The following is a 12120-nucleotide window of genomic DNA, read 5'->3' on the forward strand; positions in this document are numbered from 1 at the left end:
TGGGACACTTTCACCCAGCAGGGCCCCCCAGCCCGAGACCTGAGGATGGAAGTAGGCGATGGCCATGGCTTGGCCGCGGCGGCTGGTGCGCACGGTCAGCTGCTTCCAGTGGCCCGAGTACGTCTCCGGGTCGTATGCCGAGTACGGAGTAGACCTGCAGGAGCGATAAGCAGCCCTGAGTCCCCAACATCTCCTTCCTGCTCTCTCCTTTAGCCACACTCGCCAGGCCACCACAGCCATAGGACCCTCACCCCCGCCTTTCCCCAGCAGGACTCAGGCTCTCTGCTATAAGACAACATCCCGGAACCTTCTCCCTGCTGCAAGCCCTCACCGGATAAACTCTTGAAAGGCCTTCACCACCCGCTTGGTGGCCTCGGGGATGTGCACGGTGTCGAAGGGGGGCGCCACAGCACACGTCCCGCCCTTGTACTTTCCCAGCCGGCAGCCGACAGTGTTGTCCTCCCCGTCCACTCCGACGCCCACCAGGAACTCACACTTGTTTCGATACTCGGTCTGTGCAAGGTGAGCAGAGGGAGGCAGAGAGACACAGGGGACCTTACCCTGACAGCCCACCACTTGTTCATGGAGAGAACCACAGTGAGAGGGAGAGGGCAATGTGTGAGAAGCCCCCCCCCCCCCCAGGGTGTGGCAATCCAGGAGACAAGGCTGACAGCAGCTAGCAGCCCAGTGACCAACATGAGTAGTAAATGCAAAGCAAGAGGGGTGGGTGAGGACAGTTTTCTTTAGGAGCACGGGGTAGAGGTGTGTGGGCTTGACCTGCTGGGGCGATGGTCTGACCCCCTCCAGCGGGCAGCAGGCTTTGTTGTGCTTGTGCCTCTGTGAGAGCAGCCAGGGCAGCAGGGCGCGGTTGGTGATCCCAATTTCTCTGCAGAGTGAGGTGGGACCAGGGTTAGACTCAGCCCGCTGCCCCCGAACCATCTCCAACTACTCTCCAAACACCAAGGCGCCTAGGACCCTCACTTTGTACCTCACTTCCCCCACTGTAACACAGGGCTCTTACTGGCTAGCTCCCCAAGAGTCTGTGCAGATGCCAAGCAGGTCTGTACAGAGCTTCGGTGTCAAGGGAGGGACTGTGTTCACTCACTTGGCAAGCTTCTGCAGCACCTGCTCACACTCCAGCCGCTTCCTGTCCAGCTGCTCAGCATAGGGCACCGTCCAAAGAGGGGTCACTACATCAGCCACACACGTGGCTGGAGGCTCGCCCTCATCCTCACGCTGCCGCTTCCTGGCCATGGGATCAGCCTTGGGCCTGGCCATGCGCACGCTGAGAGGGCGGCCCTTCCAGAGGGCGCCGTGCAGCACACGCAAGGCCTTGTCCCGCTCGGCGGCGCAGCGGAATGTCACAAAAGCGCAGGGAGGTTGGCCGAAGAGCTTGGTCTTATGGGGCTGCAGGCCAAAGCGGCCCAGAAAGCGTCGGACGTCGCTGAAACTGGCATGGCGCGGCACGTTCTGCAGCTCCAATTTGAAGATCTCTGAAGTGAACAAATCGTCCCTGATGTAGCTGTAGAGCCCTGGCTGAGGGCCTGACTGTGCAGCTGTCCCAGCTCCTTCCTCCTCCTCCTTCTCCTCCTCCTCGTGGGGGACTGGGGCTGCAGAGATGCCCAGGGCAGTGCTGCTGTCCTGGCCGCAGCCATCGATTGGCCCAGGGCCCTGTGAGGAGACAGGCATGGGCTGGGATGAGGGATGGACTCCGGGTCCTGAACGTCCAGGCTTCATCGCCTCACATCTAGACCTCCATTTAGTGCTTCCTACACCCGGCCCCACCCTTTCTATCATCCTCACCCTCCAATCCCTTCTCTCCCATCTCACACCCCCATCCCCAGTGGTTTCCCACCGTGCCCCCATCTCCATCTCCTTCCATGACGTCCGCCATCGCCGGCCCGCGTCTCTAGCCGGGATCTCCCTTCACTTGTCAGTCATCGTCCGGTCCGTCCCGCTGCCTGGATTGAGGGGCCGTCTCCACCGCCTCTCCCTGGGGAAGCTCGCAGAGCGCGGGGTTGGGCACCCTGAGGCCGCCTCAAAGCTCCGACCCGCTGGCGGGACTCGAAGCCTCGGGGCTCAGGTCCCGGTCTCGGGAATGGGGTGCACCGCCCGCCGACCAGGGGCTCGCGCAAGTGGATCGCCTCGCCAGCCGCTGTGCAGTCGGCTAGCGCATGCAGACTAGGCGGTGCGCCTCCATCATCCTGGCTTCCGGCTACGTCATCGCCGCGCGCCGGCACCGACTCCAGCACCTGGCTCCCGCATTCTCGAGCCCCGAGACGGCGCGCGGCCGCGGGGCGGAAGTGCGCGCGAGGGCCGTCGGGAGCGCACGCTCTCTGGGCTGCCCGGAGGGCCGGGCATGCGCCGCGGGCGTTTTGGCGGGAAGCGCGGGGCGGGCCGGACAATGATAATGTCCGTCGCCTGAGCCAATAAAGCTGCGCTGGTTTTGAATCGCGGCGCGTTTCCCGCCTCCGGGGTCAGGGGTCAGGGTTCGGGTCGCTGGGCGGAGGGAAGAGCGGGCGGGCGGGAGGCGCCGGCGCCAGACGCGGAGTGAAAGAGCTACGAGTAGCCGCCGAGAGGCCCCGGAGCCAGCAACGACCAAGCCAGCCGCTCCGCCGCCGCCGCCGCGCCGCCATGGCGGCCGCCAAGGTGCGGATGGGCCTGGGGGGGGTAATGGGCGGGGGCCGGGGGCCCGAGGCCGCTACCGGCGGCCACGTGGGCGGCCCGCGCCGTTGCCGCCAACCCCCGCTGGCCTGCGATCTCGGCGCTTGCGGGGTGCCGTGGCGCGGGGTCGGGCTGCGGGGACTGCGGCCTGGGGTCTCGACACATTCGGAGCCAGGATGCGCGGGGCCTGGGGTTGCGGGCTCGGGCCCGGGGTCTGCGGGTGTCTACGCGACCTTGGGGCGGCCCCACCGCCCCATCTTAATTGGTCTCGTGTTCACTTCGCCGCTCTCCTAGGACGCAGGCCGGTTTCCTCCGGCTCGGCCCACATGCGGGCTTGCCACCGAGATCGTGCACCCCTCCCTCCCTCCGTGGTCTACGCCGCACTTCATTCATTCTGGCCTAATCCGAGCGGCCGTAGGCCTCTGCGGCGGGAGCTCTCGGGGTCCGGGGCGGGGTTGGGGGGGGGGGGGGTCCTGGACGTGCGGACCCAGGGAGGGGGCCCCGGCTTTGTTGGCAGCAGCTGTCTGCTCTGCTGAGCTGGCTGCCGCAGTGCTGCCCAGCCGGGGAAAGCAGCGAAGGCTTATCTTTTCTTTCTCGGCTTCAATCTGTTCATGAAGGGCCCGGGTTTCTTACAGTTCTGTGGATCAAAGCCGCGTGTTCTGTACCACAGATAAGGTCCTTTGTGCCCTAGCTAAAGCGAACCGGGATTTTAAGGCTCTTTTTGACTTTAATTTCCGAACCAAGGTAAAGTTTCCGACAGGACTGTGAATTCCTTGTGGGAGCTGGCAGCCCCAACTTTTTCGCCCAGGAAGCGACAGCACCCATTTTTCTCAGCCAGTATGAACTCAGCGGGTCGCTTTTTGCTTTCCTTGTCACATTGTCCTCTTTCAGTCCCTCGTTGTGCCCTTTAATCTAAACTTGGCGATATCAGTGCCTGCATTTTACGGACGAGGACACTGAGGCTCAAAGAAGTGGGGCGGTTTCTCCCAGGCCACTTGGATGCGATGGATGCATCCAGAGGAGGGTTCGAGTCCCACCATGTGCTGGGCCGACGTGCAAACCTTTCCCAGTGTGAAAGGCTGTAGGCGACATCTCTTGCTTTGTGGTGAGGCCATTCACTGGTGGGGATGCCCGCTTTGGACACTGGGGAGCCCTGGCTTGTGGGCCATCCGTCACCTCTCCACGCCTCCCTCCGCAGGACACCCATGAGGACCACGATACCTCCACCGAGAACGCAGACGAATCCAACCACGACCCTCAGTTTGAGCCTATCGTTTCTCTTCCTGAGCAAGAAATTAAAACCCTGGAAGAAGATGAAGAGGAACTTTTCAAAATGTAAGTAACTGATCCTGTTGGAGAAGTGGATATCTTCCTGTTTAGGACAGAATTTGTGCTTTTTACGGGGGTGCCCAGGCCTTGGCTTGACCTATAATTGGACCGAGGCTGAAGAAAGGACCTGGGATCTGTGATGACTAATCAAGGCTGCTATTGCAATCCACTGCTTACATCACTTTTTCCTGGGTACCCCTGCTGCTCCGGGGCCAGTGCTGTGGAGGGCACAGGCGCTCCCTGGTATCCTGTGGCTGTTCCTCTGTCCACAAAGGTGCAGCTCCCCATGGCCTGCCGGCTCCCACAGCCTGGGTTGAGCAGGGAGTCTACTATTATTACTGTATTATTATTATTTTAAAAAAAATACATTTGATTGATTTTGTACAGGGAGGAAGGGAGAGAGATAGAAAGCTAGAAACATAGATGAGAGTGAGTCATCGATCAGCTGCCTCTTGCACACCCCCTACTGGGGATATGCCCGCAACCAAGGTACATGCGAACCCGGGTCCCTTCAGTCCCCAAGCCGACGCTCTATCCATTGAGCCAAACTGGTCTCGGCTATTACTGTATTATTATTATTATTATTGTTGTTGTTGTTATTGTTATTTTGCACATGGACTTCAGCATTCTGAAGCTTGTGAATCCTTGATTCATTGTGTTTAATGCACAAAAAATGCCTGGAATTCCAAACGAAAGCGGGTAGTGTTACAGTTACTGAGTTACTTTTTAAAAGTTCCTCTGAAAGTGCTTCTTGGCACCCTCAGTGAGAAGCTACAAGGCATAGTGTTTGGAGGAGCGGGGCGGTTGGTGTTGTTTGGAAGCAGTGCCTAACTAGCAGTGTGTGGTTGAGATGTCTGACCTGTGGCCTATTGGGTATGCTTAGAATTGCAGGAAAGGCTACAAGTTCATGAGAATAGGGTGTAGTCGTCCCCCCGTCCAAGTTTAACTCCTCCCTCTCCCCCCCTCCCCAAACCTATCCAAGATACTGGGTTATGGTTTGAGTGCTTTGCTTTGGGTGGTGGCAGGGGAGCAGAAACAGTCACCAACCCTGGGACCCATCCCTTTAAGGAAGGGAGCTTGGGGAGACCAGCTCCCCACAACCCCCAAGGACCTGGGAAAGCTTTGGGAGCACAGAGACTCAGTTAGAAAGTTTGTAAGGAGGACGTTCTGATAAAGGGAAGTGTGTGGAAGGCCGTCTGCCCTTATAATTCCGATTTAGGGGAGGGGAGTGTCGAAGGTGGTGCCTCCGATTATTCCTTGATCTTCCCAAACAAGTCTGTGCTTCTATAGACCCTGTGCTTACTGGAATCCTATGCTTAATCCCTGGATGCCCTTGCCTAAGGACAGTAAACGTGTTCTCCCAAGATTACTCACCCTACTGATTGTATCTAAAGATAAAACTTCCAATAAAAGCCTAATGAGGCAGGCAGTGAGGCTGCTGGGACCCTTTGGCCAGGGAAGCTCCTTAGCCCTCTCCCCACAGACCAGCTGTGCTGGAGGAATCCGTCCATCCGATGTGCAGGGGCTGCTGGTCGGCCTTGGCAGGACAGAAGAGATGGATGAGCCCCTCTCCAAGTCTCTGCTCTGCCCAGAAATGATGCTGCAGCCAGGGCTGGCTTGTCCCACGAGTGAGATCTGCTGGTGGTGCTAGTACTGTCACCTCCTTGTCCCTGTGGGGGTGGAAGTACTGTTGGTGTCCTAGACACAGGCTCTTCCTGAGGGAAGTGAGGCCAGTGAGGCCCTGTTCTTCACAGGCAGTCCGGGTATTGGGCCAGAGCCTGGTGGCCGGTGGGGGCTGGGGAAGCACAGGGCCATCTCACAGCTGAGGGAAAGGTTGGCTCTGTGGAAGGCAGGGGTCTTTGGCCTCCATCTGCTTCCATGCTCTCCCTGTGGCCCCACCGGTCACCAGGAAGTCCTGTACCATGTTCACAGACATGCTCAGGAGACATAGGTGAACTATCTTGCCGATGAGTCAGGTCTTTGTGTTAGAAAACGTTGTGACAGGCCCTAGTCGGTTTGGCTCAGTGGATAGAGCATCGCTTGCGGACTAAAGGATCCCAGGTTTGATTCTGGCCAAGGGCACATGCCTGGGTTGTGGGCCTGATTCTCCCCCACCCACCCTCCCCAGTAGTGGGCATGCAGGAGGCAGCCAATCAATGAGTCTCATCATTGATGTTTCTATCTCTTTATCTCTCCCTCACTGGAAGAAGAAAAAAAAAAGTGAAAACGATGTGACTGTAGAAATCTTTTATTCTTTCTTATCATCATGTTAAAACTGGAATTTGCTTTTTTGCTCTTTTGGTGACATTTTGGTTTGTAGTTCTTTTTAAAAAAAATATTTTTATTGATTTTTTTACGGAGAGGAAGAGAGAGATTTAGAGAGTTAGAAACATCGATGAGAGAGAATCATTGATCAGCTGCCTCTTGCACACCCCCTACTGGGGATGTGCCCGCAGCCAAGGTACATGCCCTTGACCAGAATCGAACCCGGGACCTTTCAGTCTGCAGGCCAACGCTCTATCCACTGAGCCAAACCGGTCTTAGCGGCTTGTAGTTTTTGTAGTGCAAAGAAAGGAACGGGTGTGCGTTGAGATATCAGATGCAGCTGTTCGTTTAACACCCAGAAAAGAAGTGCCTTTTCTGTGTGTCTAAGCTCTCACCTAATGCCTTTTCTCGAAGGCGGGCGAAGCTGTTCCGATTCGCTTCCGAGAACGACCTCCCGGAATGGAAGGAGCGGGGCACGGGCGACGTGAAGCTCCTGAAGCACAAGGAGAAGGGGACCATCCGCCTCCTCATGCGGAGGGACAAGACCCTGAAGATCTGCGCCAACCACTATAGTAGGTGCCTCCCGGCTGTGCTTTCCTTCTGGGCCCCGACACTACATCGGGCAGCTTCCAACCGCGGGCAGCCTGCTTCGGGCTGCGCTGGGGCCCGCGAGTGCACGCTCACAGTGTGTGTTTTCTTTTAATTTAAACTAGGAAATGAGGTTTGCCAACGTGCCTCAGAACTCAGAGCAGACCTGCAGAGAAGCTTATAGCCCACGGGGGTGTGGACACTGGGCAGGTGGGACCAAGCGGGATGGAGGCAGAGCCCCAGTGTGGCCTCGGAACCAGGCCCGGCCTAAGGGCGTGTGAGTGCGTTTGTGTGTGCTCACGTGCCTCTGTGTGTGAAGTGCCCGGGCGGCAGCCTTCCCACCCGTTGGTGTGTTCTGTCCCCCATGGTGTGCCCTGGGGAGGACGCGGGGTTGGAGCGGGGTGGGGAGAAGGTGGCAGCCTCGCCCTTAGGAGCCCGTGAAGCTTCACAGGAGCAGGTGAGGCGGGTGGAAGCCCTCAGGCAGGTGTGATGTTAGCGCGGGCTCAGTGCAGTGGGGTGGTTAGGGTTAGCCACCCGAGGCCTGGCCTGCGAAGAGGTGACTGAGGTCAGCGTGTCCTGGACTCCGTGTCTGACCCAGGGCCGGCTGCATTTCCGGTGTGACGTGTCTGCCAGCGCAGGGCCCCTGTGCTCACAGGGTGACTGCTGTCAGGATCCAGAGTGATTGGGGGGGGGGGGGGGGTCCTCCTTGTACCACAGTTGCTTTGGGCCCAGTCAGCCTCTGTGTGCCTGTCTCCACGTCCCAGCCTGTCCGCTCTTCCCTGTCATTGCCTCTCAGCCCAGTTTGAAGTGCCTCCTCGGGGGTCTTCCAGACACTTGTGCTATTTTTAGAGCCTTGCCAGGTGGCTAGGCCACTTCTGTGGGAGTTGCAGGTGAGTCCTGGGCCTGGTGCACACCACAGGCCCTGATGGACCCGGAGGTTGATGGTGGGAGGAGGCTGTGCATGCCCTGCGAGGCACGCTGCTCACCACTCATCTGGGTGGTGATGGTGATGTGTTGCCCGGGGCTGGGCATGGCCTGTCCCACATCCCAGAGGCCTCTGCAACTGGTAGACCCCTGGGCATGGCACTGGGGGTGCTTTTCTTTCAGAACAGCTAGTCTCCCTTGGATCTATATGGAGCCTGTGGAGATGGGGCAGGTTTGCTTATTCCGGCCATGACTATGTCTTCCGTGACATGTGACCATGTCTACAAAGCTCATATGCCCACTTCCTGTAGCCTTTCCCCCTTCCCCCCTCGCTGGACTCCCTTGCCAGTTTTGTGGCTGAGATTGGTTATGCGATTCTGACTGCACCATTCTGGGTGATCGTCCCACTTCTCAGCTTTTGGCCCTCTGATGACCCCCACCTTCCAAAGGGTCAGGTCCCCAGGAAGGGCTGAGTCTGCTGGTCATTGTGCCCATGTCTCCTGGGTCTGGAGCCTGCACCAAGGGGCAGGTGTGATCAGCTGCATTGGCTTTGGAGCCCTTGACCGCACTGGGATCAGAGATCCTCATCAAGGTACCTCATGGTCAGGGAGCAGGGCCACCCTGTTCTCTGATTTAGGGTGTTCCTGGTTTTAATTAAACGGGGCATTTTAAAAGAAGTTTGGGTAAATTCCAGATTGCCCGAAATCATCCTGTTTGGCCCAAAATGGGACCTTGGGTTGGCAGCCAGAACTGCAGTCCTGGAGTGGCGTGGCCGGGGGGTAAGCTGGCTCTGTGGCGGTGGGCATTTTCCTCATGGCGCTTTTCCTCCAGTCACGCCAATGATGGAGCTGAAGCCAAACGCAGGCAGTGACCGTGCCTGGGTCTGGAACACACATGCCGACTTTGCTGACGAGCGCCCCAAGCCGGAGCTGCTGGCCATCCGCTTCCTCAATGCCGAGAGTAAGCAGGAGGGGGCGGGCCTCTGGGCGGGCCTGCTGCTGTCGCGGGTGTTACAGGGTAGCAGTTCGTTGCAAACAGAAACACTGTTGCTTTTCAGGGTGAAGTGATGGTAATTGGGAAGCTGTGGCAATTGTTAATACCTTGTATCTGGTGGGTCCTCCAGGAAGGGATCTAAGTGCAGTCAAGCCAGGTGCCCTTCAGTCCAGCAGGGCCTTTCCCTCTTCACCTGGAAGGAGGCTGCACCAGCGGGTTTCCCTTCCCCATCACCTGGGTGCCAGCGGGGGCTGTGCCCAGATCCACAGGCTTAGGCCGATCTCTGCCCCGCTTGGGTGTCTTTTCAGCCCAGATGTCAAAGCTGTGCCGAGTGGGCCCTGCAGAAGTTGGGTGGGTGCTGGAGCTCAGCGGCCCGGTAGCTCACTGGAGGTGTGAGTGGGCCTCACTTCTGCCCTAAGAAGGGGGCCTCTCCAGCAGCCGCGTCACCATGAGGAGAGCGGAGCACCTGGGCAGAGGCCCTGGCCCTTGGTTGCATGAGACCATCACACTGCTGCTGTGTCCACATTGTTCCAGAGTCAGATGGAAGGAGATAGCTCAGCAGAGTCACCAGCCTCTGGAGGGACCTAAGAAATAGCCACTGCACAGTCTGGGCAGACGTGCACCCAGGGTCATGTCAGATGGCCCAGCTTGTCAGAATGGCCATGGCACAGGCCCTGAGCGAGTCCTGGCTCTTCACAGCTGCTGGGCTTGTCCCCTTCCCTTCTCAGGGTTCTGAGGAAGTCTCTTCTTTCTGCAGATGCACAGAAATTCAAGACAAAGTTTGAAGAATGCAGGAAAGAGATCGAAGAGAGAGAAAAGAAAGGTAACGTGGTGCTCCTGGATGCGGGGCCTCCCTGCAGACTCACTCTGCACCCGGCTGCAGTCCCAGGCGGGTGCTTTTTCTGTCTGCCACAGCAACATTCCGGGGGCTGCGGCCACCTTGCCCTGTGGAGGGTGATGCAGCTGCCTGGGGACATGGTGCTTTCTGGGGAGTGAGCTGGCCATCCAGGCCCCGGCGCATGCTCAGTGGCCTGGCCTCGCTGCACTCGGGCAGGTGGACAGGTCCCAGTGTCTGACTGAATGGACTCTGAGAGGTCCTCACGGCCATTTGCTTATTCAGGGCCTGATAACGGCTGCCATAGCCGGTGACCAGACACAACTGAGCAGAGCGCCTGAGGTCCCGGGTGTGTGGTGGGTGGAGGCATGTGATAGAACAGCAGCCTGGCCTGTGGGGAGTGTGTCAGGCTCTCGAGAGGCAGGTGCATCTCGGCTCAGCATGGCTGGGGAGAATGGGCTTCTCTTTTCTTACTGTGTCCCCCGTGTTCCAGGAGGATCGGGCAAAAACGATAATGCCGAGAAAGTGGCTGAAAAGCTAGAAGCTCTCACGGTGGAGGAGAAAAAGGAGTCCGAAGAGGAGGAGACCAAGGAGAAAGCTGAGGAGAAGCAATAAGTCCTCTGCCCTTGTTTTCTGTTCCTTTTTCCTTTTTTAAAAAATTTGCCCCGCCCCTTCTTTTCGGTTTGTTTTTATTCTGTTTTGTTTTTACAAGGGACTTTATATAAAGAACTGAATTCCAACATTCAGGTGGCTTTTTTTTTTTTTTTTTTTTTAAGTTTTTGCCCCATCGAAGACGACCAGAAAATCCATTCCCCAGTCATGAAAATGTACTGTGCTAATAACTTTCTTTTCCATAGTGGAAACACTTATTTATAGTCATCAAACATAGTGAATAAACAACTCATTCGAAACCTTCACGGAGGGCAGGGCCTCGTGTGCGCCGGCCCTGTCCTGGTGGCTGTGTGGGTTCCTGCTGGCTCCATGGTGTTGGGGTGGCCCTCTGGGTCTGACCCTGCTGGTTACATTTGTTCTGCCCTGGACTCTGGGCCACTGTTGGCTACTGGGGCCGTGGTATGTCTGAGCTGGTACTAGTGGGGCAACTGGGCTGAGGGAGACCAGTGCTGGGTACTGCCTCCTGAAGGCCAGGTGGTGAGTAGATAGGATTTTTTTCTCCTGCCTTTGGGGAAGAGAAAGGAATCACCAGATTCCTTGGCTGTGGTACAGGTGTCCAAGCAGGTCTCCAGGCTTCGGCCAAGGCTGTCTCTAGTCGGCCCTCAGCCAGGGAAAGGCCGGTCCCACAGCACCCAATCCAGGCTGTTGCAATGCCTCGGCCCCACTGCCATCGACAGAGAAAACCACCCCATCGTCCACTTGTTCCCAGCATCCCTCTGGGTGGATTACAGACATCTGCGAAGGCTTTAAATAAAAGGATGCTTTCAAGAATGCAAATGGGTTAGTGCCATTTGGGGGTCTGTCTTGTAGATGGGCTGCCTCTGTAAAACCATCCTGTGCAAGGGAGGATTTTTAGTGTGCCTGCCGGCAGGCTTTTGAAAACACACGGTCTTACCTGGGACAGTATGTTCCTGGCAAATAACCAGGCCTTCGGGAGCTGTGGCCTCCCACCCTGCAGCAGGGGAGGAGCAGATTGGTGCCCACCCAGAGGGGATGTGCTCAGGCCGCCCGGGGCTGTTTGACAGTAATACCCACCGGAGGCACTTGACCCTGTGGCTAAGTCTACTGGGCCCTGTGTCCTGTGATGTCTGTCCAGTCTAAACCGGCCGTGGTCACTGAGTGATACACTCCAAAGGAAGCCACTCGTTTTAAAGCTAAAGACTTCGTGGGCCGGCTTTGTTGTGTCCTGGTAGCCTTAGGCCTCGGCACAGGCCAGGGTTGGTGCAGTGCTTTTCCCACCCGAGGAAGGACACTGGGTGTGCACCACTCCTGACCCGGAGTGGTGACGCTGTGAGGGGCAGAGCCCCTTCCCGAGAGGCCTCTGCTGGGTGTGCTGTGTGAGAGGTCCCAGGGGCGTGACCTTCGGGAAGGGTGGCCAGACATGCCTTCAGCACAGAATGGATGCTCCTGCTTTGGGCTCCAATGAAAGCCAACCCCACTGATGTCAACCCCAGGCAGACTTCCTGGGCGAGGAGATGTGTCTTAGGCGGGAAGGCCTCAGGCCCGCTGGAGGAGGTGCTGTGACCAGCCGTGCATTTAAAGGTGCAGCTGTTCACACTGCAGAAGGCGCTGCAAAGGGAGACATGCGGGTATGAGCAAGGACGCCAGCAGGGGCCCCTTTAGCCCCCTCACTCCATGCCCCCAGCCAGTGTGGCACAGGTGGGGCTGAGCCAGAATTGAGGTGCTAACAATAGTGGGGAAGAAGAGAGGAGGTGACCTATAATTTTCACATTCCTGCAGGTGGGAACGGGGGGTGGGGTGGGAAAGCTGCACTTCCCTTCCCCTGGGATCTTACCTCCTTGGGTAGAGGATTTCTGGGCTGTGGCCTCACTGGATCCACCCCACCCAGC

General features: G+C 57.7%; 2 protein-coding genes across 4 annotated transcripts in view; one reads left to right on the forward strand and one right to left on the reverse strand.

Moving 5' to 3' along the window:
* The window catches only part of TRMT2A (tRNA methyltransferase 2 homolog A), a 6263-nt gene extending 4030 nt beyond the window's left edge, over positions 1-2233 (reverse strand). For all 3 annotated transcript variants that reach the window (XR_014793506.1, XM_084867921.1, XM_084867920.1), the window contains exons 1-5: positions 1856-2233; positions 1106-1671; positions 778-886; positions 332-513; positions 40-154 (exon numbers count right to left, since the gene is read on the reverse strand). Coding sequence is in view for 2 of the 3 variants with exons in the window: in XM_084867921.1 (XP_084724047.1) it covers positions 40-154; positions 332-513; positions 778-886; positions 1106-1671; positions 1856-1894 (1011 nt within the window). In the remaining variant the exon portion in view is untranslated. The remainder of the gene's footprint in view (positions 1-39; positions 155-331; positions 514-777; positions 887-1105; positions 1672-1855) is intronic.
* Positions 2234-2299: 66 nt separating this feature from the next.
* RANBP1 (RAN binding protein 1) lies at positions 2300-10340 on the forward strand. The gene is made up of 6 exons (XM_084867960.1): positions 2300-2649; positions 3863-3999; positions 6673-6830; positions 8602-8730; positions 9521-9586; positions 10092-10340. The coding sequence occupies exons 1-6, from the start codon at positions 2635-2637 to the stop codon at positions 10211-10213; spliced, it is 627 nt and encodes a 208-aa protein (XP_084724086.1). The 5' UTR covers positions 2300-2634; the 3' UTR covers positions 10214-10340.
* The last annotated feature ends 1780 nt before the right edge of the window (positions 10341-12120 follow it).

This window comes from Pipistrellus hanaki, assembly GCF_964339955.1.
Source record: "Pipistrellus hanaki genome assembly, chromosome: 19".
Classification (NCBI taxonomy): Eukaryota; Metazoa; Chordata; class Mammalia; order Chiroptera; family Vespertilionidae; genus Pipistrellus; species Pipistrellus hanaki.

Coding starts and splice junctions, on each gene's coding strand:
- RANBP1 (XM_084867960.1), top strand. Junction 4,000..6,672: donor GAAGAGGAACTTTTCAAAAT/GTAAGTAACTGA, acceptor CTTTTCTCGAAG/GCGGGCGAAGCTGTTCCGAT. Junction 6,831..8,601: donor GATCTGCGCCAACCACTATA/GTAGGTGCCTCC, acceptor CTTTTCCTCCAG/TCACGCCAATGATGGAGCTG.